This window comes from Oenanthe melanoleuca, chromosome 3 (genome assembly GCF_029582105.1).
Source record: "Oenanthe melanoleuca isolate GR-GAL-2019-014 chromosome 3, OMel1.0, whole genome shotgun sequence".
NCBI classification, from domain to species: domain Eukaryota; kingdom Metazoa; phylum Chordata; class Aves; order Passeriformes; family Muscicapidae; genus Oenanthe; species Oenanthe melanoleuca.
The window spans coordinates 679537-704942 of NC_079336.1; the positions used below are offsets into that span (position 1 = coordinate 679537).

The 25406-nt window shown below is 51.4% G+C and overlaps 1 protein-coding gene across 1 annotated transcript in view; it reads left to right on the forward strand.

Annotated features, from left to right (window-relative positions):
• The first annotated feature begins 1496 nt into the window (after positions 1-1496).
• Positions 1497-25406, forward strand: part of RAB10 (RAB10, member RAS oncogene family) — a 42596-nt gene continuing 18686 nt past the window's right edge. Inside the window, exon 1 of the mRNA XM_056487317.1 lies at positions 1497-1953. Coding sequence (XP_056343292.1) covers positions 1827-1953 — 127 coding nt within the window. The 5' untranslated portion in view covers positions 1497-1826. The remainder of the gene's footprint in view (positions 1954-25406) is intronic.

Sequence of the window (25406 nt, forward strand, 5' to 3'; positions counted from 1 at the left end):
AGGAGCCCCAGAGCTGCTGCAGGGCTGGAGCCCCTCTGCTCTGGAGCCAGCCTGGCAGAGCTGGGGGTGCTCAGTGGAGAGGAGAAGGGTCCAGGGAGAGCTCAGAGCCCCTGGCAGGGCCTGAAGGGGCTGCAGGAGAGCTGCAGAGGGACTGGGGACAAGGATGGAGGGACAGGAGCCAGGGAATGGCTCCCACTGCCAGAGGGCAGGGCTGGGTGGGATCCTGGGCAGGAATTGTTCCCTGGCAGGGTGGGCAGGGCTGGCACAGGGTGACAGAGCAGCTGTGGCTGCCCCTGGATCCCTGGCAGTGCCCAAGGCCAGGCTGGACACTGGGGCTGGGAGCAGCCCTGAGGCAGTGTCCCTGCCATGGCAGAGGTGGAATGAGCTGGTCCTTGATGTCCCTTCCCCCCAAAACCTTTTCACCACGCCGGCAGTCTCCGGTCTCCCGCCGCTCCGGGCCGGATCCCCTCACGGCTCTCTGCCCCCTCACGCCTGCGCCGCCAGGGGGCGCCTCCTGCCTCGCCCGCCGCCGCGCTCTGCCCTCCCCGCGATGACGTCACTCCCACCCCAGGGGAGGAGGCGAACGCAGCCAATGGGAGCGCAGAGAGCGCAGCGGGGGGCGGGGCTTTTGCCGGCGCAAGGGCGGGGCCGGCACCCCCCGGGTTCGCGCGGCCGTCGGTGACGTCATCACGCGGGGGTTCTGCGGACCCGGGATTTAGGGATGACCGCACCTGAGCGGGGCAGAGCGGGGAATATCCGAGGATTGGTTCCAAAAAATCCCACCCAGCCCTGCCCTCTGGCAGTGGGAGCCATTCCCTGGCTCCTGTCCCTCCATCCTTGTCCCCAGTCCCTCTCCAGCTCTCCTGCAGCCCCTTCAGGCCCTGCCAGGGGCTCTGAGCTCTCCCTGGACCCTTCTCCTCTCCACTGAGCACCCCCAGCTCTGCCAGGCTGGCTCCAGAGCAGAGGGGCTCCAGCCCTGCAGCAGCTCTGGGGCTCCTCTGGGCTCTGCAGCAGCTCCAGCTCCTTGTGCTGCTGGAATCCCCAGGGCTGGGGCAGCTCTGCAGGTGGGGTCTCACCTGGGCACAGGGGCACAATCCCCCCTTTCCTGCTGCCCACACTGGGGGATCAGCCCAGGCCTGTGAGGGGTTTCAGGGCCAGGGCACATCCAGCCTCTCACCCATGAACACCCCAGAGCTGCTCTGCCTCTGCTCATCCCCAGCTTGGATCGATTCCAGAGTTGGTTCCGACCCAAGCGCAGCACCAGCACTTGAGCCCGTCAAACCCCATGAGATTCCGGAGCTTTTCCACCTCCGGGCAGCCCCGGGCCGCGAATCAAAGCAAAAGCCGCACAAAATAAACGAGCTCCGGAGCCGCGCAGTGACGTCACCCGCCCCGCCGCCCCGCCCCGCCGCGCGCGGTGACGTCACAGCGGCGTGCGCGCGCGCCCCCGCCGGGCCTGCGCGGTGCGTGAGGCGGGGGAGGCGGCGCGCGCAGCCTCGGCAGCGCCTCTGAGGAGCCGCCGCGAGCCCCGGGGGAGAACCGGGAAGGGCCGGCGAGAAGCGGGGCCCATCGAGCCGAGCGGAGCCGGCCGCGCCGCGGGGTTATGAGGGCGGGCGCCGCCGCCTCCCCGTGAGGAGCCGCGGGCGCGGGGAGCGCGCGAGGCCACCCCGCCACAGGAAGCCATTTTGTGGGCCCCCTCCTCCTCCTCCTCGCTCTCGTCCTCTTCCTCCTCCTCGTCCTCCGCCGTCGCCGCCGCCCTCGGGAGCGGCCGGGCCCGGTGAAGGAGGCGGCGAGGAGGGGCGGCGGCGGCCGCCGCGCCCTCCCCCATGGCGAAGAAAACCTACGACCTGCTCTTCAAGCTGCTGCTCATCGGGGACTCGGGGGTCGGCAAGACCTGCGTCCTCTTCCGCTTCTCCGACGATGCCTTCAACACCACCTTCATCTCCACCATTGGTCAGTGCTTTTCCTCACGGGGGGGGCTGCGGACCCCCCAATTCCCACCGCCGTAACCCCCCAGCTCCGTTCCTGTGTCACCCTCGGGGACCCCCCAGTGTTCACCCAGCCCCGTTATTGTGTCACCCCTGGGGACCCCCAGTGTTCACCCGTTATTGTGTCACCCCCCAGGGATCCCCTGTATTATTTGGGGGACCCCCATCAGCAATCCCCTGTGACCCTCCCCCCCCCCCTTTCCCCACAGGGACCCCCAGCCCCGTTTCTGTGTCACCCCCCAGCCCAAATCCTGTGTCCCCCCAGGGACACCCCCCAGCCCCATTCCCGTGTCCCCCCCGGTCCCCGTGCTGTCCCCTGGCCCTGCACACAGAGCCGCCCCGGTGCCGCCCGACGCCGCCTCGCCCCCGCTGCAGGGCAGGCTGCCTGTGGTTGCTCCCTTCGCTCTGGGTGACCCTGAGCGACCCAGGCTGTCCCTGTGCCAGCCTGGGAGCCCACCTGGCCCCTTCCATCAGCGCTAATCCCCGTCCCTGCGGGCAGCGGGGCGCTGGGATGCCCGGCCCCGTGTTTGCACCGCTATTGATGTGGCGATATTGAAGCGATCGCGCTCGTGGGTGGGGTCTGTTTTCTCGCCCAACAAAGCTGTCCTTCCCCCCTTGGCCGGGCTCCTGGCAAAGCTGGGTCCAGCCCTTCCTCGCAGAGCAAGGTAGAGCTGCTCTGACATCATGAAAGAGGGATGTGTCTATGCCTTCTCTGTGCCATGGCACAGGCCTGGTACCCAAAATCCTTCCATCCCAGGTGTATTAAAGGGTTTCCTTTTCCTTCTCCTGAGCATCTTGTTTTGCAGATGAAGAGTTCAGGCCAGCAGCTTCTCACCTTCTTGGTGACTGGCTCTGGAAATTAAGAGTAATTCCTGTCTCGGCTTTCTTGCAGCACCCACTGGTGTAGCATATGCAGATACCTCCATCTGGATAAAAAAGAAAATTATTTTGAGGTGTTTGAACTGGATCTGACTTTTGTGTTTGCTGTAAATCCCTTAAATCACTGGTCATGCAGGTGTTCACTGAGGGAACGTGGAGTGTCTGTAGATCTTAGTGCTGGGTGTGAATTCACCCTTGTGCACTTCCTCATCTGTGTTGAAACATCACCCAGAAATTGCACCTCGGACTATAGCACATAAAAATAGTCACTTAAGCAAGGCTTGAGAAATTTAAAGTTAAAAAAAAAAAATCCTTGTGACAGCTAAGTGTCGAGAAAGTTATTATCTAAAACCTCTTAGGGCCCAACTCAGTGTTTTGCTGAATTTTGGGGGGGTTGTGTGACAGTTGCTAATGCTGTCCCTTCCCAGGACATACCCTGGCCCTGGGAGGCCAGATGGGTTTGCTGCTGTGGCCAGGGTGTATTTTGGCACTGCTTGGCAGATCCTCGCTGGGATCACATGACATTCCTTGCCTTTGGAGTTCGTTGGGAAGGTTTATTTCAATTCCCAAAGTTAAAAATAGTCAACGTCATAGTTAAGAAGTCAGCAGGCACACAGTGGCTCCTGCTCCAGACAACTGTGCTTTTAGTAATTAGTAATTTGTTAATTAGTATTAGTTGTTGGTCTAACTCTGCAGTTTTGGGGCCTTCAAGAGGAGTGTCACCAAGCTGAGTAGGGAGTGTGCACATGCAGGTTTTGGAAGTGTTTCTCATCAGTAAGACCAGTGGCTGTTTGTTTCTGGAGTGCCTAAACTGGAAAGCAGAGGTGTTTTATTCCCTGAATTCTGAACTAAAGGTCTGGAGATGGTAGCTGTGGAACCCTTTGGTTACTGTTTGGTGAGTCAGGTTTGTGTCTTCACAGTGAAATTTGGCAGGTGTTGGGGGTACAAATGGATTTTCTGTGTGGTGTTTAACTGCCCAAAGATGCCTTAAAAATGTGTTGTTTCCATAGTCCTTCCATAAGTTGATGTGGAAATATGGAGCAGACAATATCAGTTGAAATGGAGACTCTCCATTAGTGCCTTGGGAAAAACAGCCCATCCATGAGGGAAGAATCCAAACACCTGAGCTCTCCAGGTTCACTCAGTTCCCTCTGCATTATTCCCAAGGCATGCAGCAGTCTGGCTGAAAATGGGATTTCAGATTCCCACTGGTGACAGCAGCTCTCACGCTTCCCCAGGCTGGCCCTGCAGCAGCAGTGGCCATGCAGGAGCCTGGAAAGGGCCTTTCCACGGGGTCCCTGCTGTGGGAAATCCCAGCACAGCCCCCCTGCTGCTCTGGGTGGTTTTGCAGCTGGAAGAGCAGAGTTTCGGGGACAACCTGTGTTGAAGTCTTTGACCTGTAGCAACAAGGAAATGTGGTTTCCAAAGCCCTTGTGTACACAGTGGGTGGCAGGAGGTGACTGGATCCTTGGCTGAGGCTCTGCTGTGTTTGAGTAACCCCAGCAGCTCTGATCTCTGCCTCTGGGTTTGCTCAGAGCTCTGCCAGCAGCCTGGGATACACATCAAGTGTCCTGGAGTGTTTGGGGGGGACTGGTTCATAGAATCCTGGAATGGTTTGGGTGGGAAGGGACCTCAAAACCCCCCCAGTGCCACCCCTGCCATGGGGACACCTCCCACTGTCCCACTGCTCCAGCCCCAGTGTCCAGCCTGGCCTTGGGCACTGCCAGGGATCCAGGGGCAGCCACAGCTGCTCTGTCACCCTGTGCCAGCCCTGCCCACCCTGCCAGGGAACAATTCCTGCCCAGGATCCCACCCAGCCCTGCCCTCTGGCAGTGGGAGCCATTCCCTGGCTCCTGTCCCTCCATCCTTGTCCCCAGTCCCTCTGAGCTCTTCTGTAGGTTCCCTTTAGGCACTGGAAGGCTCAGTCTTTAGTTTGTAAGGAAAAGAAGGATCTCAAGGAATATTGGAGCTGGTCTCTGTCTAAGGAGGATGTGTGGGGAAAAGATTTTAATTCTCTAAAACCAAAAGCCTGTTTGCATAGGTAAGGGAATACACATTAATAGAGCATTTCTACTTCACCTTAGTGACTTCTGTTCACATTTCATCTTTGCACATTGAATAATCCTGATCCATTTTGGCTGCTGGATATAACTTACTGTCCCTGTAATTTGACATACTCTCACTTTGAGTCACTTCAATCTAATATTTCCTGCTAAAGCAGCAGTTAAGCTCCTGGATGTGCTGAGGTGCCAGTGTGAGTGATTTCATTGCCCCATCCCAGGCACTATAAATATTCCAGATGGCATTTCTGCAAGAAATCCCAGAGTCATTGTAACCTCCCTGGAGAGGGCAGAGCCTCAGCCTCCAGCACTGCCCTGCTGTTTGCAGGTACCAAAGGAATAAATCTGGGAAGGCTTGGTCCATCACAAGCCATTTTAAATTTTAACTGTTCTTCAGCGATTTTGCAGTGCAGAAATCATTTTTATGGGATTTGGTTTTGAGGACTGTGGGGACTTCTCAGTTGTCTCTAGGGGTGCTCCTGGCTGGGTCAGTGGGTGGCTGCAGCTGCCCCTCTGGCAGAGGTGATGCTCCTCATTTTGGTGCTCTTCCTGCTGCCAGCACATTGTCTTCATTTTAAATGTTGAAAATGTTAGGAAAAGTCACTTCCAGGCAGCATATCCTTGAGATCTTAACTTTCAATATCTTTTAATTGGCTGTCAGTGTGTCAGGTTGTTGATGGTTTGAAGTGAGCTGTGGATGAAGGATCCATAGGAGCTGTGCACACTTTGAGGAGCTCCTCAGGGTCCAGCCTTGCACCTGGGAACAGGTGGGGAGGGAGGCTCTTCTGGCCAGGATGGCTGCTGGAAAATTTGAATGCCAGGACTGAGCCTAAGCATGTAATCACTGTTGTCTGACTAAGTCCAATGCAAATGGAGATGAGTCACAAAAAATGTTTTCCCATGAAATCTTTAGTAATAGCTGAGGAGAACAAAGGGTGTATGAGCATTGGGAGATTCCCCCCCAGTGCTCCTGATGGAGGTAAAACTTCCCTGGATCTTAATCCTTCCTGGAGCTGCAGCTGTATTTTGTATTCCTGAGCTTTACTCACCTGGCTGCAAGTCTGCAAATCCAGAGATAAAAAACAGTGATTTTTGAGATTTGTTTTATTTTGAGCACAATCAAAGCTGTGATAAGAGCATGCAAAGCTGTTACTTTAAATATGGAAGCATAGGAAAACTACTTGGATGAAATTATTATTTTTAATTTTTTCTTTTGCCTTTATTAGAAGTGGTTTTGGGTTGGAACCACTTGCTTTGAAATTGCTTCCTATCAGGACATTGATGCAGTGAAGTTTTAAAAAATTAGTCCTCAAGTAATAAATCCAAGATTGTTCATGCATCCTGGGAGATTTGTCACTCAGGACTGTGATATATTAATGTTGGAAGGAAGGAAGGATCCCCAGGTAGAGAATGGGGAAAAACTTGGCAGATTTTGGGAAACAAATGATGATTTGAATGGTGCAGATGCTGTTGCTGTGCAGGGGTTGCAGTGAAGTCTGAAGAACGGGTAATTTCAGGATTCAGGGAAACAAGGGGTTGCTACAACAGTTGGAAGTCCTGGCTTGCTGTTCCCTGAAGCTGTGGATGTTCCATCACTGGAAATGTTCCAGGTTGGGCAGGACTCAGAGCAGTGTGGTCTGGTGGAAGATCTCTCTGCCCATAGCAGGGGGTGAAATGGGATGAGCTTTAAGGGAAAAGCTTTTCCAACCCAAACCTTTCCATGATTCCATTATTATATCCCATTTTTGTATCCTACCTGCAGCCTACAGGAGCAGCAGCAGCTGTGAGTTGTGTTCATGTTGTGGCCAGGCTCAGTCTGACTCCTGGTGTGGAGTCAGGTGAATCAGACAAGGAAAAATCCCAATAAACCCATCAAAGCCCCCTGATCCCAACTCCTGCTCAGTCATCCCCACCACCTGAACCCATCAGGCAGCAGGAGAGGCCAAAGTCACTTCCACTTGGAGGTGGCTGTGCTGCAGAACTGGCTGCCAGGGGAATTTTGGAGTGGAAAAGATGGGAGGTTCAGAATGAAAGTAGAAAATGGAAGTGGAGCCATCAGATGCTGTGCTCTGGATGCAGGCTGCAGCTCAGGAATCCCCTCAGCTCTTGGCTGCTGGAGGCTGGACAAGTATTGTTTGGCCTGGAGAGGGCCAAATTACTGTACAAGAAGGGTGGTTTGGTTTTGGTTTCGTTTAGTAGGGTTTTTTGGGGCTTTTGTGTGTGAGTGGGGATTTTTTTGTCATTTAGGGCAGTGATAATGAGCAGCAGTTTTGCACACGCCTCACAGAGCTGATGAGAAGCTGGGGATGGCTGTGGTGAGGAGCTGAGGAACTGAGCTGCCTGGAAAGTTCTTTGTGTAACGTGGCTGTTTTTTCAGCTGAGCTGGATCAGTTCCCTGATGGGGCTCCTTACATTACCCTCCAAATCTCTGCTGGTGGAGTGATAGGGCAGCAGGGGACATGGAAACAGCAGAGTAGGTGGTGCTTGTACTCACAATCCCAGGATCATTGGGGCTGGAAAAGCCCTCCCAGCCCATCCAGTCCAGCTGTGCCTGATCCCCTCCCCCAGAGCCCTGAGTGCCACATCCAGCCCTTCCCTGGACACCTCCAGAGATGGGCACTCCAAAGCTCCCTGGGCAGCCCCTGCCAAGGCCTGAGCTCCCTTTCCATGGAGAAATTGCTGCTGCTGTCCAACCTGAGCCTGCCCTGGCCCAGCCTGAGCCCATTGCCCCTTGTCCTGTCCCTGTTCCCTGGCAGCACAGCCCGACCCCCCCTGGCTGTCCCCTCCTGGCAGGGAGTTGTGCAGAGCCACAAGGTCCCCCTGAGGCTCCTTTTCTCCAGGCTGAGCCCCTTTCCCAGCTCCCTCAGCCTCTCCTGGGGCTCCAGCCCCTTCCCCAGCTCCGTTCCCTTCCCTGGACTCGCTGCAGCCCCTCCAGGGCTCTCCTGTCAGGAGGGGCCCAGAGCTGCCCCCAGCACTGGAGGTGTCCCAGCAGTGCCAGCACAGGGGACAGGCACTGCCCTGGCCCTGAGAGGTTCCCCATGGGAGTTGACTTTCTGGTTGCAGTTCCACATTAAGAAACCTCTTGGCAGCAGTTCCAGGCCTTCCCTCCTCCCTGCCTCCAGTATGAAACAAACCCCAAACTGGGCCTGCTCCTCTCCTGGTGCTGTTGCTGTCAGTGCCTCAGGCAAAGCAGTGAAGGACACGAAGGCTGCATTGCTTCTTCCTTGGGCACAGTCCTGTGCTGGCAGCCCTGCTGCTGCTCTGTCCTTGCACTGACACACTGAGGATGTGTAGCTGAAACTCAGGCAGCTGCTCCCCAAATGTGCTGGAGCACACCAGTAGCAGGGGAAGCAGAGTGCCCAGGCTGGCTGCTCCAGTTACACCAGCACTGTTTCCAGGAGGGGACTGAGCTGTCACTTGAGCAGTGACAGAGATGAAGAGTTAGGAAGTCACTGATACTTTCTAGGGTGTGTTCAGATTTGGAGCACAGGCCTGTAGCTCCTTGTGACAGGCTGTATGATCTGTGTGCTGCATGTGAGGTTTCAGAGGCCAAACAAAATGTGTGTTGGTGTCAGGAGAAACTTGTTCATGAGCTCCTAAACAGGAACACAGCCTTTGTTTTAAGTAGCCAGTGATTCATTTTTAGTGCCTTGCTGAGTGATAAACAAAACTGGGAGGTGCAGAGAAGTGATTTCCTCGTCTCCTTGGTTTATGTCTTTCAAAAGAAAATCTTTTACACTCCTGCAGAAAATTTTCTTCCCTGTGAGGGTGGGCAGGCCCTGGCACAGGGTGCCCAGAGAAGCTGTGTCTGCCCCTGGATCCCTGCAACTGTCCAAGGCCAGGTTGGGCTTGGAGCACCCTGGGACAGTGGAAGGTGTCTCTGCACATAGCAGGATGTGAAATGGGATGAGCTTTAAGGTCCCTTTCCACCCATACATCCTGTGACTCAGAAATTCTCTTTATCCTGAGAAAACACTTGATCTTTTCCACTCTTCAAGTCAATACTGATATTTAATTAGGGGATCAGTTGAGAGCCCATTGATGAAAACCTCATGGGGGATAGGAAGAATCAACCCTAACTTGAAGGGTTTTATGCAGATGCTGCAGCCTGTAGTCCAGCAGTGCTGCCTGTGAGAGGTTTTGCCTTGGCATGCCCTGCTCCCTGTCCCTGCAGCCTGGAGCCCTGAGCAGGGTGTGGGCTCTCCCTCCCTGCCTGGGTGCCCTGCTCCTCCTCCCTGCAGCACGGAGAGCCAGCGTGTCCCTGCTTGTTAGTGAGCTGCAGAACCTCGGGATGATGCTGCCTGGGAGAGGGCTGCTCTGCCAGGAAATCCATCCCAGAAATGCCCAGACAGGACATGGGGGCAGAGCAGCTTGCACAGATTCTCCAGCAGTGGCAGCCACTGCCTGTTCTGCACCATGGCTTTTTGAGAAGGATTTCAGCCTTGGTTTGTGCAACTCTTGCAAGGGGGTAAGGTACTTGAGAAAAGCTTTGTGAAAAAGCACCTTGTAAATTCCTGGTGCTGAGGGAGTTCCCTGTCTGGTTCTGGAGAACAGGGGAGAGACCAGAGCTGCTCTTGCAAGTTCTCTTGAATGTCTGGTGTTTCTGTGTGGGTTTTCCTTTCTGTGTGGGTTTCACTACAAGTCTTGTGTGGGTTTAACTAAAGTCTCTGCATGTTTTGGTTCTGTTCTGTAGCTAAAACAACTCCAGGCTTTCTCTCCCACTGGGATTGTGACTGTTCTCTCTAACCTGGAGAAACACTCGTTTGTGTCTTGCATTTCCAAAATCTGACTTCATGCTCCCAGAGAGAGGCCTGCTTGCTTGGGGTGTGGAATTTCTGATATCAGTGATATCCATACCTGTACAGCTTTTTCCTCAAGGATACTTCTCAAACTGGTGTGCTCTCATGTTTGGATCCTCTGAAGCTGTTGTTGGACTAGGAGGAGTGCTGGAAATGCTCTCTTCCCAAAACCATGCTGCTGCTGTGGGTCCTGGGAGTTCCTTTGGGGCTGGGATCAGCACGTTCTTGACCCAGAACTGAGCTTCAGAACCTTTAAAAGCCGTGGTTCCAAAGGTGGGTGGTGCTCTGCTAAGTTCAGGTGTCATCTCAGCATGTCCAGGTGGGTGGCTGACCTGGGCTGGGTCAGCCTAAGGTGCCACCACTGGATTTGTGGAAGGTTCAGAAAGCTGGGCTCTGTCATGCTCATCTGCACCTGAAAGAGCAAACTCTTGCCTCTGTTTCCTGACCACAGTCCCTGAACAAGTTGTTCCTGGTCCCAGGAAGCTATTCTGCCCCTGAGATGGTTGTGTCTTGAGTGGGTCTCAAGCACTGTAATGTTCTACAGTAAAGGTGATTTTACATTTCCCTTCAGGTGCTCAGTTATTGACTTTGAGCACCTGCACATAGAAACTCACCTGTTGGTGACATATTTATGTGCCAGGTGTCATCTCCTTCTCACCATGGCCGTGGTACCTGTCCTTCCTCACCACCAAACCAGGGCAGGTGACTTCCCTGAGGGCACTGCACTTTAATCACTGCAGATCCATAATAAATGTCTGAGCTGAACTCATTGCAGTGCTGCTAGCAGTACCTAGAAGTTTCCAGTTCCTCAGGTAGCAAGATTGATTTCACACCTTCCAAGGCTTGCTGCAGGCTGTGTCTCATCCATCCTCTCCTCTTCCTTCTCCAAGTGGGATTGTGAAAGTGGTTTGCTTTTTCCTTCTGCCTTTGCTTAGAGTCAGGATTGAATGCTCAAGAGATGGATTTCTTCTTTGGACTTAGTTGTTTATTAAATCTTCTCTAAAGTACAGACAGGTTTTTAGTAATTCTAGTTATTAGGCTAAAAGTGAGAAAATGAAGGTGAACTTAGTTGTAATTAAGAGCTAACATTTATATTATTTATACTTTTGACTCAATAACCAAACATTTGTGACCTGCACTCTGGGATTTTTTTTATCCAGTCTAAACACTACTACTTGAAATTATGAAGAAGAAGGAAGAAGAAGGAAGAAGGAGACAACACTCAAGAATCTCTGTTTTGTCCCATACCTTTTGAAAACCCTAAATTTAAAACTCTCTACCATGTGAAATTACATACATTTATTTTAACTACACACTAGTGACTTTGACTTTATTTCTCAAATTTGGAAGCTTTCTTTAAGGCCTCAAGTCAAAAGCAGTGTTCTTCTGAGGGTCAGTGTCAGGAAGCACAGAAAGTTTAAAACTCCCAGGTTCAGGATGTGTCCCAGCCTTGGGGATGTGTCCCAGTGAGACCTTGACCCAGCCAGAGAACAGCAGATGGAGCTGCCTGGGTTTGGGTCATGGAATGGCAAAATGCATTGGTTTGGAAGGAACATTCAAATTCATCTTAAATGTGGGATCTTCATTCCACCCCTGCCATGGGACACCTTCCACTATCCCAGGTTGTTCCAAGCTGGCACTTGCACTGTGTCAGAGAGCAGCATCAGGGTTTACAGGAAAAGAGCTGAGGTGCAGCAGAGCTGTGCTAGCAGCTGGAGCAGCAGCCCCACCAGCCCCAGGGTGCCAAACCACAGCACTGACAGTCCTTGTGTCACCTCAGGCAGCTGCTGGTGACACCAGCTGCACTTGCTCAGAGCAGGAGCACACCTCCTCTGGACCTCCTCACTCTGCTTCTCCCCCACCTGCAGGGTCAGAAGCTCTTTCAGAGCTGGTGGCCACTGTCAGATGCTCTGAGGGTCATAAGGATCCTCATCAGCAGGGCTTTTGGTGGGATCCAGAGCAGCTCTGACACACTGGGCAGTGGGATCCCCACCTCAGGTCCTGTCCTGGCACCCAGGACCAGCAGCAAGACTGAGGCAGCCTGGGGAGCACACTTTGGGTTCTCACCTCACTGCAGGGCTGTGTTAGTTTGGCTTGTCTGGGGTCTCTCATTGCCCCAAGGACAGCAGTGCCAGCACCTCTGCATTTCTGTTCCAGTCACACACCACCTGCAACACAGCTTTTCCTCAATACCCACATCAAGTTTTCTCTGTTATGATCAGTGTCAACCTCATTTTATCCTCACCACCAAACCCAGGCAGAACCCAGGGCCTGAAGGGGCTGCAGGAGAGCTGGAGAGGGACTGGGGACAAGGATGGAGGGACAGGAGCCAGGGAATGGCTCCCACTGCCAGAGGGCAGGGCTGGGTGGGATCCTGGGCAGGAATTGTTCCCTGGCAGGGTGGGCAGGGCTGGCACGGGGTGACAGAGCAGCTGTGGCTGCCCCTGGATCCCTGGCAGTGCCCAAGGCCAGGCTGGACACTGGGGCTGGAGCAATGGGACAGTGGGAGGTGTCCCTGTCCTGGCACTGGGGGGGTTTTGAGGTCCCTTCCCACCCAAACCATTCTGGAGTTCTGTGATCCTCCTTGCAGAACACAACAAACTAAAAAATCCAAACAAGTCTCACAGCCTCCAGTGCTGCCTCAGGAGGTGCCTGTGTTTTGGGTAGCAAGAAATTGTGATTCTAGGTGTGTCTGTGACATTCTTGCAGATGTTTCCACATTTTCAAAGGCACATTATTCCTGTTTCTCAGGCTTTTTCCTTTGAGTTCAGTTGGACTGCTACAGTATCAATAATAGCTAAAAAAGGTGATAAAACTTCCTGATAAATGTCATGCTTCGGGGCAATATCATAACAATGGGCCTTTATTTCCAGGTTTTTCCCTGTAGATGAACTTGAGAGCTCTGCCCCTCATCATCTCTCTTGCTGGGGAGCTCAGGGCTTGGCTGGAAACATCTGGTGTTCCAATATTTGACCTCCTCCAAGAGCTGAGAGCTGGAGGCTCTCTCATGGTCACACAGTGCCCTAAGGCAGATTTGCACCTCTTTTTCTCCATTGCTATTCCTGCATGTAAAGCCATTAAATCCTTTCGGCCTTGAGAAAATTACTGCAGGATCTTCGGTGACTGCTACTTGTCAGGAGAGCATCCTGTACCTAAAGGGGATTTTTTTTTGCTATATATCTCCAAAGATATTTAAGATCTGTGACTCTTACTTTTGAAAGTCTACTGTAAAGTCCTGAAATATGAAATACATGCACAAATAGAGAGCTTGGCACACAGCAGGACTCGCCTCCAGCTTGAAAATTACTAAGATCTGCAACATTTATCCCAAAAACCTTGTTGTAAGTAAAGCTCAGGGAAGGAAAAGCCTTTGCTGGGAGGTGGAGGGATGGGGAGGCTGCAGCAGGGCACAGGGTGTAGGAATTGCCCTACACTCCTAGAACTTGGTGTAAAGCCAAGATCAGAACCTGCTGCCATGCTTTCATTGAGCTGAGGGGTTAATAAATGAGAGGCTTTTCCAATGGTGAGTTTTCTGAGTTGCTGGGAACATCCCCAGGATGTGCAGCTGTTCATTAACACCTTGTTGGGTTGTTAACACCCTGTTGTTGATGTATTGATCACTGGAGCCTCTCAGGGAACATGCTGCACACAGCAGTGTCCTGGATCAGGTGTGTCCTCAGTCAGCCTGGAAATGTCACCCAGCAAGGCTGACAGCCTGGCCCCAGCCAGTGTGAGCAGCAGTGATGTGAGGTCACATGTGGGGTGGCAGTGCTGGTGCCAGCAGTGACAGAGCTCTCTGCAGCCTGGCTTGGGGCTCTCAGAAATAATGGGATTGTTTTGTGTTTGGAAGGACACAAACAGCTTTTCCAGCAGTCAGTCATCACATGAGTCCTTTCAGAGCAACCTGGTCCAGGGGAAAGTGTCCCTGCCCATGGAAAAAAGTTGAGCTGTAAAATCCTTCCCAGCCCAAACCGTTCTGGGATTCAGTGATTCCATGAGTGGCTGAATCCTTTAATGAGCTCCCCAAAACAGCACCTCCTCTTTGGTAAAGCTGATGCTTTTCTGAATGAATTCACTTCCCTTCATTTATGTGTTATCTGTCTTGTCCATCTGCTGAGTATAAATTAGTCAGGATAAGTGTTAACTTGAATTTTATTTTTATGTAATTTAAGGGCAAAGTTACCATTGCAGCAAGTAGTGACAAATTCAGTGTTTCATAAATAGCAGTCTATGTGAAAGCAGATTCGTGTACTGTATTTATTTTCTAGCTAACAAATATAGCTTAAGTAGGGTGAGACATGCATGAAAACTGATTTAATTGGCTGTAATTGAACTTGAACATATTTAATTCATGGCCTTGGTGGTTTAGAGTAGAATTCCAATTGCAGACTGGGCTGTCTGGAGTCCAGACTTTTCCCTGCTGTGATTCTGGGTGTGGGACCTGCTGGGCTCCTGACCATGGGATCATGAGGACGTGCAGCTGCTCCATGTGCTGCCCTCCCTAAAAATAGAGGCTGGTAAAGGTGCCTGGACCAGAGTTAATTGAGTATATTGGAAAATGAAAGATGTAATGGCAGGGAATTAAATCAGCCCTCAAACCTGGAATTAACTGACACTGAGCAGAGGTTGCTGCTGCATGGGAGCAGCTCTGATGGAAGTTCTGTTTCTTGCTAGAGCTTCATTTCCTCTTTTCCCCCTTAGTACCTTATGAATAAAAACCTTATTGTCTCTCTTGTCTCTTGGTATGCATAAAACATCACTAAAACAGTTCCTTTGTTCATTTTCTTTTGTTTTGTTTGTGGGAGCCTTGTGTAAGGTTTAGCTGCTGGAATAACAAAACTATCAAATTTCTTTTTTCTGGAAGAAGTAAGTGCTTGTGTTGAAGCTGTGGTCTCAGGGACCTTAGTGACAGTGTAGGTGGTGTCAGCAGGAACCTGGAGCCTTCTTGCTGCACAGAGATTGTTATTTTACACGTAGATTTGAGCTGTACTTTCATGTGACTTCTGAAATTCCTTCCCTGGGGGGAGTGTGGGTAAGTCAGACCTCCCAGGACCAAAGCTGTGCTGATGTTTGTGAGCTGAAAGCAGCTGGGGAGGGGAGGATGAGGAGGCTCCATGTTCCCCAGTCTGTGAACACAGTGCCCCACAGGGGTTGTGCACACAGGTATTTCCATGGGGGATTTCAGGGAATGGTGCCAGACTCTGCTCAGTGGTGTCAGTGACAGGACAAGGAGCAGTGGCCATGAGCTGGAGCACAAGGAGTTCCTCCTCCACATCTGTCCAGGGAGGGTGACAGAGCCTGGAATCCTGCCCAGGGAGGATGTGGAGTGTCCCTCTCTGGAGATGTTTCCAACCCACCTGCTCCAGGAGGATCTCCAGAGGTCCCTTCCAGCCCCGGAAATCTGGAATTCCCTCTGACCCTCTCTTGTCTGGGATCCATCCCAGTGTTTGTGTGCATGGCTGGGATGCCAGGTACACTCACAGCTCCCAAACTTCAGCAGCTGTGCTCTGAACACATCTGCTGGCTGCATGCTGAGGATAAACATCTGGATTCTGAGCTGGTGCAAGTGGCTGTTCCTTCATGTCCAGCTCACAGTGCTTGGGCAGTGCTCCACGTTATGGGGAATGCTCCATTTCATGGGGAATGCTCCACGTTATGGGGAATGCTCCATGTTATGGGCAATGCTCCATGTTATAGGGAATGCTCCATGTTATGGGAAATGCTCCATGTTATGGGAAATGCTCCATGTTATGGGCAATGCTCCATGTTATAGGGAATGCTCCATGTTATGGGAAATGCTCCATGTTATGGGCAATGCTCCATGTTATAGGGAATGCTCCATGTTATGGGCAGTGCTCCACGTTATGGGGAATGCTCCATTTCATGGGGAATGCTCCACGTTATGGGGAATGCTCCATGTTATGGGCAATGCTCCATGTTATAGGGAATGCTCCATGTTATGGGAAATGCTCCATGTTATGGGAAATGCTCCATGTTATGGGAAATGCTCCATGTTATGGGCAATGCTCCATGTTATAGGGAATGCTCCATGTTATGGGAAATGCTCCATGTTATGGGCAATGCTCCATGTTATAGGGAATGCTCCATGTTATGGGCAGTGCTCCATGTTATGGGCAATGCTCCACGTTATGGGCAATGCTCCATGTTATGGGCAATGCTCCATGTTATAGGGAATGCTCCATGTTATGGGCAATGCTCCATGTTATAGGGAATGCTCCATGTTATGGGAAATGCTCCATGTTATGGGCAATGCTCCATGTTATGGGGAATGCTCCATGTTATAGGGAATGCTCCACGTTATGGGCAATGCTCCATGTTATGGGCAATGCTCCATGTTATAGGGAATGCTCCATGTTATGGGAAATGCTCCATGTTATGGGCAATGCTCCATGTTATGGGCAATGCTCCATGTTATGGGAAATGCTCCATGTTATAGGGAATGCTCCATGTTATGGGCAATGCTCCATGTTATGGGCAATGCTCCATGTTATGGGAAATGCTCCATGTTATGGGCAATGCTCCATGTTATAGGGAATGCTCCATGTTATGGGAAATGCTCCATGTTATGGGAAATGCTCCATGTTATGGGCAATGCTCCATGTTATGGGAAATGCTCCATGTTATAGGGAATGCTCCATGTTATGGGCAATGCTCCATGTTATGGGAAATGCTCCATGTTATGGGAAATGCTCCATGTTATGGGGAGTTCTCCATGTTATGGGGAATGCTCCATGTTATGGGCAATGCTCCATGTTATGGGGAATGCTCCATGTTATAGGGAATGCTCCATGTCATGGGGAATGCTCCATGTTATGGGGAATGCTCCATGTTATGGGGAATGCTCCATGTTATGGGGAAATGCTCCATGTTATGGGGAAATGCTCCATGTTATGGGGAATGCTCCATGTTATGGGGAAATGCTCCATGTTATGGGGAATGCTCCATGTTATGGGCAATGCTCCATGTTATGGGCAATGCTCCATGTTATGGGGAATGCTCCATGTTATGGGCAATGCTCCATTCTATGGGCAATGCTCCATGTTATGGGCAATGCTCCATGTTATGGGCAATGCTCCATTCTATGGGCAATGCTCCATGTTATGGGCAATGCTCCATGTTATGGGGAATGCTCCATGTTATGGGCAATTCTCCATTTCATGAGGAGTGCCCCATTTCATGGCCAATGTTCCATTTTCTGGGCAATTCTCCATTTCATGATGAGTGCCCCATTTCATGGCCAATGTTCCATTTTCTGGGCAATTCTCCATTTCATGATGAGTGCCCCATTTCATGGCCAATGTTCCATTTTCTGGGCAATTCTCCATTTCATGAGGAGTGCCCCATTTCATGGCCAATGTTCCATTTTCTGGGCAATTCTCCATTTCATGAGGAGTGCCCCATTTCATGGCCAATATTCCATTTTCTGGCCCCCGTTATCTGCCGAACTTTGCCCAGGTGCTGATATGGAGAGTGCTGGCTCAGGAATCAAACACCAGATCAAAACTGTGCCACAGAGCCTTGGCCCACTGGCTCTGCTCTGCTCCTGGGCACTGCCCTGGCACAGGTGGCTGCTGTGGGACGTGGCCAGGGCACTGCCCAGCATTCCCTGGAGTGTTCTGGCACAGCTGCAGCAGCCAGAGCTCGCCCAGGTGCCCTGCCCACCTTGTCCCTTGGTGCTACCCCAGCTGAAATCACCACGGTGTCGTTGTTAATCCCCCAAATTAGCACTGGCAGGGACTCCTCAGGGAGTGCCCATCCCTGGAGGTGTCCAAGGAATTCCTGGCTGTGGCACTCAATGCTCTGGGCTGGTGACAAGGTGAGGGTTGGGCACAGGTGGACTCAGTGATCCTGGAGTGCTTTTCCAGCCTAAATGATTCAGATATGCCATTGTCCCTTCCTGTGAACCTGGAGGAGGATGTGGAGCCTGTCAAGGTAGAAACAGTTGGTTTGAGCTGTTGGGGATTTAATTTCAATCCCTTGAGTCCCATTTCCCTCCAGGCCCCCAGGCAGTCACCTCTAAATAATGGTTTAAAGCTCACACACTCTAATTCCTCCCTTGGAGGAGCTGTCACCTGCACTTTACAGAAGGGTTGCAGTTTATTTGCAAAGATTAGTACAAAATTCATGACAGGCAGTTTGTGTGCAGGTCAGTATTTAAATACCTGCAGCAGATGGGATGAGGGGCCTGGAAGTTGAGGTTGATGTGGAGCTCTTGGGAAGGCCCTGAGCATCGTCACTGAATGGGGAAGAGACATTTGGAATTCCCTCCATGGGATGGACCCTCAGCTCTGTGTGCTGCATGACACCAGGGCCTTTCCACCTCCTGATTATTTGGGTTTTAACTCCAGGTGTGGGTTTGAGCAGCACTTCTCATTGTAATCCATCTATCAGACACAAACAGCAGCTCCTGGGAAGCAGCTCCCTGAGTATGGATACTCTGCTTCCTTACAGCCCTGTGGCTCCCCACACCTACATGTGTGGATAAAATCTGTATTTTTTAGAAGAAAAAAGTCATGTTCAACTGATAAAAGGATCCAGTGTGTAATAGCAAGGTAATAACTTCTCCCTGTTGGAGGGAATAAGGTGGAACAAAGGAGATGTCCAGGATTGTTCCTGGAAGTGATTAATATTTTAATTTAGATGATGAGCAGTGGAGAGGTGGAAGGTCCCCAGTGCCATGGAGGTGCTGTGTGAGGAACACACAGCTCCCACCACCTCTGTCTCCTTGGTCACTTGATATTTTTAAATTTTTTTTTAATATTGCTGCTAATAAAGTGCTCTTAAAGAATTCTTGGCAGCAGTATTGCCTTTTGCAGTACCTTAGCTCAGGTGCTAACCTGTGATTTTCAATACAAATCTCAAAAACAGCCACAGAGAAGGTTTCAGGTGAGACTTGCAGTGAGACAGTTTTGGTGCCCTGCATTTGCTGTGCATCCCTGGAAGGGCCAGCAGCAGAGATCTCACCTGCTCACAGCCCTTTGCTGCTCTGTAGAATTCCAGTGAAGGAATTCCCAGTTAGGGAGGTGTCCTTCAGCCCTGGAGCTGTGAATGCTGCAGCTGGGAGTGCTGTCCATCTCTGAATTGGTGCTAAGGGCAGTCTGAGATGGGTTTGAGAGGCTCCAGGGGTGGGAGCATCCCAGGTTCTTGCAGCACTGGAGATGTGGATGAATTCCCAGCAAGTGCTTCCCAGACACCAGGCTGGATAGCAACAGCCTCCTGTTGTCTGGGGGGATTAAACCTGGGATTTGGGCGGATAGAAGCCAGAGTACTGGGTTGTTAGTTTTCATCTTCTTTTTCCTTTTCAGAGTTGGGATTAAAAGTACAAGAGATGAAATGTTGTGTTCGGACTCAGTTGTTTATTCATTTTGATTTACAGTACAGTGAATGCCACAGCACTTCTAGCTAACAGGTTAAAAATGAAGAAATGGTGATGGATCTTACTTGTTACAAGGTCTTTTAAAACTAAACAGTCTAATTAAAAGCTAACACTTAGATTATTTTTACTTTTGACCAAATGACTAAACATCTGTGACTTGCACTATGGCATTTTTGATTCAATTAAAAAATACTACCTAAACTCAAGAAGAACAAGAAGAAGAAGGAGGAAAAACCAATGCTGTAAAACCTCTGTCTTGTCCCATACCTATTGCTGTAATCTAAAACTCTAAATTCCAAACTTTCCACCATGTGATATTACACACTTTTATTTAAACTGCACACATTTTAGTTCTATCCTTCAATTTTGGAAGCCTTCTCCAGGGCCTCAAGTCAAAAGCAGTGTTCCAATGGGGATCAGAGCACAGAAAGTTTAAACTCCCAGTTTAAATTCCCACACTGGATTTGTGACCAAAATGAAGATTCAGCGAGTCCCTGATGGGCTGCTTTGCACAAATCAGATCTCCCTGTACCTGCTGGGGGTGTGTGACAGCGACTGAGGCACACAGATGCATCCAGGAGGGGAATGTGGGTCACCCCAGGAGCTGCTGCCTCCCAGGACTGTCATCTGCTTCGTTAAGAGTAGATTAATTGGGAGGAGAGGAGCTGGCAGTGTCCCTGTCCTGCCTTACGTCAGCAGCTTGGGACTTTCTCTGCACTGCTGTGGGACTGGGAAACAGCCTGGCAGGGCACTTCTGTAAAGTGCTGGGAAGTGAGGGATCCAGGACAGAGCCAGGGGGTCACCAAGGGGGGCTGGCAGAGCTTGAGCAGCCTCTTGGAAGGAAATGCACTTGGGTTTATCTCTCATTTAGCAAATGTTGTGTTAAAGGCTGAGTTCTTCCTTTGGATTTTGGGAATCTACTGCATTTCTGAAAATAGATGCTGGAATTAAATAACTTTTTTTTAAGATACACACATTCATGCCAGCAAATGTCACTGGATAAGAGTCTTTAACTTATCTTTACAGAGTGAGATTTGGTTATAATTCCTGTTCTTGATACCTGCTCTTCAAAATACCAATTTTCAGGGTACTGCACGTCCTGTGGATCTCCAGCAGTTGGATCCAGCTCTTCCCATGGGAGTTTCTCTGCTGTTGCTATGGATGTTACCCAGAAAAAAAAGTAGTTTAGTGTGGATGGGTAGAGGCTGCTGAGCTCAGGATAAAGCAGAGAATGTTTACCCAGGTGATAGCTCAGGGGGAAAAGCAAAGGGTGCAGGGGATGGTTTGGTGGGGGGTGATGAGGGAACTTTTGGGAAGGAGAGGCCTTTGGGTGATGGACTGAGGATGGGAGGGTTGGCACCAGGGACTGGATATATGAAAAAAAACTGAACACTGATCATATCATCAGCTGTGGCTGTGGAATTAAAGTATTTGAATCACTTAACTGTTCCCATGGTTCTGCCAAGCCCAGCTTGGTCCAAACCAGGCTCCCAGACAGGACCTTCACCTTCAGGGGGAGTTTCTCCTACCAGCTGTGGGGATTTCTTAGACCACTGGCATGATTTGCCTTGGAGGTCTCAGAGGTCTTTTCCAGCATGGACAATTCCATGATTCTGCTGTGTAGATGAGCTCAGTGAGCTCCCATTTCCCAAGGTCTCAGCAGAGGTGTGTGTTACTTTATTTCATGTGAGGTGTGTGCTGGCTTTATTCAGATGCACTTCAGGTGCTCTGTCAGTGCTGAGCTGTCATGACTTGAAACCTTGCAGAGCAGGACGAGTGAGTTCTGCTGCAGCTCTGGTTTGCACACTCTGCACTGGGAAAACCTTCCTGCAGAGGAGGTGGGACACCTGAATTCAGTGAATTTCTGCTTTGCTAACACATAAATCCAGGTTTGCTCATACCTTGAGTTCTTAGTTACGCTCCAGGTCATGGGATGTCAGAAATGATGGAACTGAAGGTGTGGGAGGGGAGAGCAGAGAGCCAGGAGGCCATTCCAGTGTCACTGACAGTCTCTGGGCTGTTGCCAGGGCTGCTCCTGCCTCTCCCCGTGGCTGTGGGATTCCTGCCCTGCTCTGCTCATTTCCCCTTTGCTGCCTGTGCTGAGCTCTGTGTCCCAGCAAGTCAGGCAGGTTCTGCCCATCCTGCCTGGAGTCCTGAGTCACTGCAGCAGGGGAGGCTGTCAGGGCACTCCCCTGTCAGAGAACCTGCCCTGGAGTCCTGGCTCTGAGCAGTGTGGGAGCAAACCTGTGGTAGAGAGGGCTGGAATGTGCAGCGTGGCCCAGCAGATGCACTGAGTGATGCTGCCTGTGTGTGGGGCCCTGCATTATTTATAACCTATTTATAAAGCTCTTTGTGTGGGCTTGTCTGATCCAGGTGTTCATGGCTTGGAGATTGCTGTTGGGTGCTCTGCTCTCTGGCTGGGATATGCAGGCACATTGTGCCAGGACACAGGGAATGGCTCCCCATGGACAAAGGACAGGGATATTGGGAAGGAATCCCAGTATTCCCCTTGGGAAGGCCCCAGCACAGGTATCCCAGGGAGGCTGTGGCTATCCCTGGGGTGTCCAAGGCCAGCTTGGATGAGGCTTTTGATGCCTGGAAATAGAACACAAGGTTTCCCATGTGGGACAGTGGGAGGTGTCCCTGCCCATGACACCCAGTGGGATAGGATGAGATTTAATGTCCCTTCCACCCAAACCATTGTGGGATTCCATGAATGCTGTTTTTTCTGTTTCCTTGGAGAATTCCTGGCCACATGTCGGTGTAGGAAGGATCCATGCAGCAGTGGGTGCTCTCCCAGGGATGTGTGTGCTGGGATCTGTGTACACACACAGCAGCAGGTGAGCTGTGTGTGCAGGGCTCTCTGCTGAAGGAGGAGCAGCTGCTGCACTGGCTGAGTTACTCTGCTGCTTGCTCAGGGGATTAAGTGTGCTTGAGCTCCCAGAGCAGGGTGTGTGCAGGCTGGGCAGCTGGGGCATCCTCCTGCCAAAGGCATGAGCAGAATTCCTGCTGCCTGCTGGGTTTATACAGGAGCATCTTGTGTTTGCATCTTGTCAGACCCAGAGCATCCCCAGGCTTCTTGTTTTGGTTCCATCCCTGGTTTTTTGTTGCTGATCAAGCTGCCTTTCCCTCTTCCCACTGTCTTTCCCAGTACCTGACCTGCTACAGTGATCAGGGCTGAGCACAAGGGAGAGTTCAAGTGCAGTGCAGTTTCCCATTCCTGATGAATAAATGTTCTGTTAGGAAGGGTAGCCATGGCCTGAAGTGTCAGTTCCTTAGCTGGATCTGGAAGTTCCTGGTACAGTTTAAAAGAATCCAGGTGGTTCCAGGCTTTCAGCTTTCCTCATCACCATCTCTCTGATAATTTCATGGTCAGGGAGTGAGTTTTGACTTTGCCTAGTGACCCCTTGTGCTGTTTTATTGAAGCTTTCTGCTGAGGAAGAACTCCCAAAGCACTGCTGGTCAGAGATCCTGCTGTTAGAGAAGTTGGGACTGGGGGAAGGGGGCAATGTGGGTTCACATTGTGGGTTCAGCTCTCCTTGGAGCCCTGTTCTGGCAGTTCCTCCCCTCTGCAGCTGGGGGCTGTGCTGCCTGCCAGAGAGGGCAAAGCCTGATTGCAGGAGGAGTTGCCATGAGTGCCAGGGCTTGTCCCAGCCAGCCTAAAGCTTCCCACTCCCTCCCACATCAGCTGAGTTGGGCTCCCTGATAAAACTGAGACTTTCACTCAAGCCTTGCCAGAGGATGAGGCTGGGAATGGCTTCAGCTTCCCTTTCCTGGATACCCGTCTCAGAGAGCTGTGATTCTTACAAGTGATGGTGGAGGCTGTTCCTTTCTTACCTCCCATGGATGAGGGAAAGGAGACACCCCAAGGAGCTGAGAGGGGCTGCAGGAATTGAAGCTGACAGTGTAATTGTAGAATGGATCATGGATTGGTTTGTCCATGCCAAGGGCAGGGACACCTCCCACTGTCCCAGGCTGCTGTTCCAAGCCTGTCCTGCCTGGCCTGGAGCACCTCCCTACACACATCCAACTCAAGCAGGTGCTTTAGCAGCCACAGGAAGGTATAAACCTTCTCTTTACTGCCTCACTTTTTGGAAATTCCTGCACTGAGTGAAGAAAGTGCCTGGGCAGCAGAAGGAAACTGCTACTGTCTTCACTGAATGAACAACTCTCCCATTCATCAAGTGTGAAGGAAGGAGGCCTCAGCAATCCCAGGGGCACAGGCTGTGCCATACCTGGAGTCAATGTGGGGCTGGGATCCTCCAGGTGTGCTCAAAGCTGACACAGGGCCCAGGAAACAGCCCAGAGTCCCTTTACTTAAATAACAAAAGTGCAATAAAAGAGAACTGACAACAGCAGCAATAATTAAGCCTGGGAGCTTTTAAAATTGCCAAATTAACTTGGTGGAAAGCTTTGTCTGGTCTTTCTAAACACAGATTTCATTCTGATGTCCCCCAAGTCTCGAGAGAGATGCATTAACCTAGTGCAGAGTCCCAGAACCCCTGGGTGTGGAAAAGACCCCCAAGAGCTTGGAATCCAAGCTGTGCCCATGCCCACCTTGTCCCCAGCCCACACCCAGGCCTTCCCTGGACACCTCCAGGGATGGGGACTCCAGCATGGACAGCCCCTTCCTTCCAAGGGCTGCCACCCTTTCCATGGAGAAATCCCTCCAAGCCCTCCCAAACTCCCCACCTGTGTCAAGTCCAGAGCTCCAAACTCTTCCAGGACAATGCAGCTCTTGCTTTGAAGCTTTGATGCTTCAGAGTCATTTGCATGGAGCAGGCAGCAGTTAACCTTGGCTATCAGTCAAGATAACAATTCATGATTTCACAAGAAAGCTCCAGCAGTAAATCCACTTTCTCTTTCCAAGGAAAGCCCAGCACAAGCCGAGAGCTGAGAGTTCTACTTTTAATTAAGCTCTTAATGATCTCAGTTCCTACTTAAGTGTTTCAAAACATTCCTTCTGTGAGGGAGTCAGAGCTGCACAGTGTGGATGAACCATCCCAAGCCACGCTCAACATCCTTAGTGCCAACACTCCTTTTCAGAGGTTTTCTAGGAACTGTTTCCTGGGAAATCCTTTTCCAGCAGCTATTTGCTCAGTCCTTCACCCTTCACAGAAAAAGGTCTCAGTGTTAGTTTTTCCAGGTGTTGTCCCCAGCACAACATGGGATGGTTTCACTTGGTGTGGGAGGTTTTGGAAGCACAAGCTCAGACAGGAGTTTATTTTGGAGGCCCCAGGCCAGGGGCTCTTTGTGCCTGGCACAATGGCCCTGCTGGATTCCAGCTCTGTGGATACCTGTGGAAGAACAGGAAGAACCTGGTAGGAAAAACCTTAACTCCTCACCTTATTAAAAAATAAAACCCAAACAAAAAATGAATTCTGTTCTGATGGTACAGTGACCTCATTTATGTCTGACAAATTTGCAGACAAGGTAATCCAACAGTAATGTCCATCCCATCCCTGGCAGTGCCCAAGGCCAGGTTGGACAGGGCTTGGGGCAGCCTGGGACAGTGGGAGGTGTCCCTGCCATGGCACAGGGTGGCACTGGATGGGCTTTAAAGTTCCAACCCAAACCATTCCATGATTTTATAGTCAGGTGAGGCTCTTGGGGAAGGTGCTGTGGCTCTGGCTGAGAAGTTCACCTCCCTCAGGGTGAACCAGCTCTGGGAGGAGCACAGCTGGGCACAGACACCTCCTGGCAGGAGTGTGCCCTGAGTTCTGCCACGGGTATTGAGCTGTTCTTGGAGCACACACTTCAAAATCCTGGCTGTTGTCAGAGCCTGTGGCACGGAGCTGGGCAGCTTGAGCACACAGGATTTGAATTATAGAGTTTCTGAAGCTGGAAAAGGGGGCTCAGACCATCCCCAGCACTGCCCCATGTCCCCAAGTGCCACATGCATAGGGCTTTGAAATTCCTCGAGGGGAATCCACCCCTGCCCTGGGCAGCTGTGCCAGGGCTGGACAGCCCTTTCCAGGCAGGAATTGTTCCCAATATCCACCCTGAGCCTGCCCTGGCCCAGCCTGAGCCCATTTCCCCTTGTCCTGTCCCTGTTCCCTGGCAGCACAGCCCGACCCCCCCTGGCTGTCCCCTCCTGGCAGGGAGTTGTGCAGAGCCACAAGGTCCCCCTGAGGCTCCTTTTCTCCAGGCTGAGCCCCTTTCCCAGCTCCCTCAGCCTCTCCTGGGGCTCCAGCCCCTTCCCAGCTCCCAGGATGAATTTGTGCACATTTGCTTTTCTTCCCCAAGCTGAGCACATGTGGTGCTGCTGCAGTGTGTGCACAGC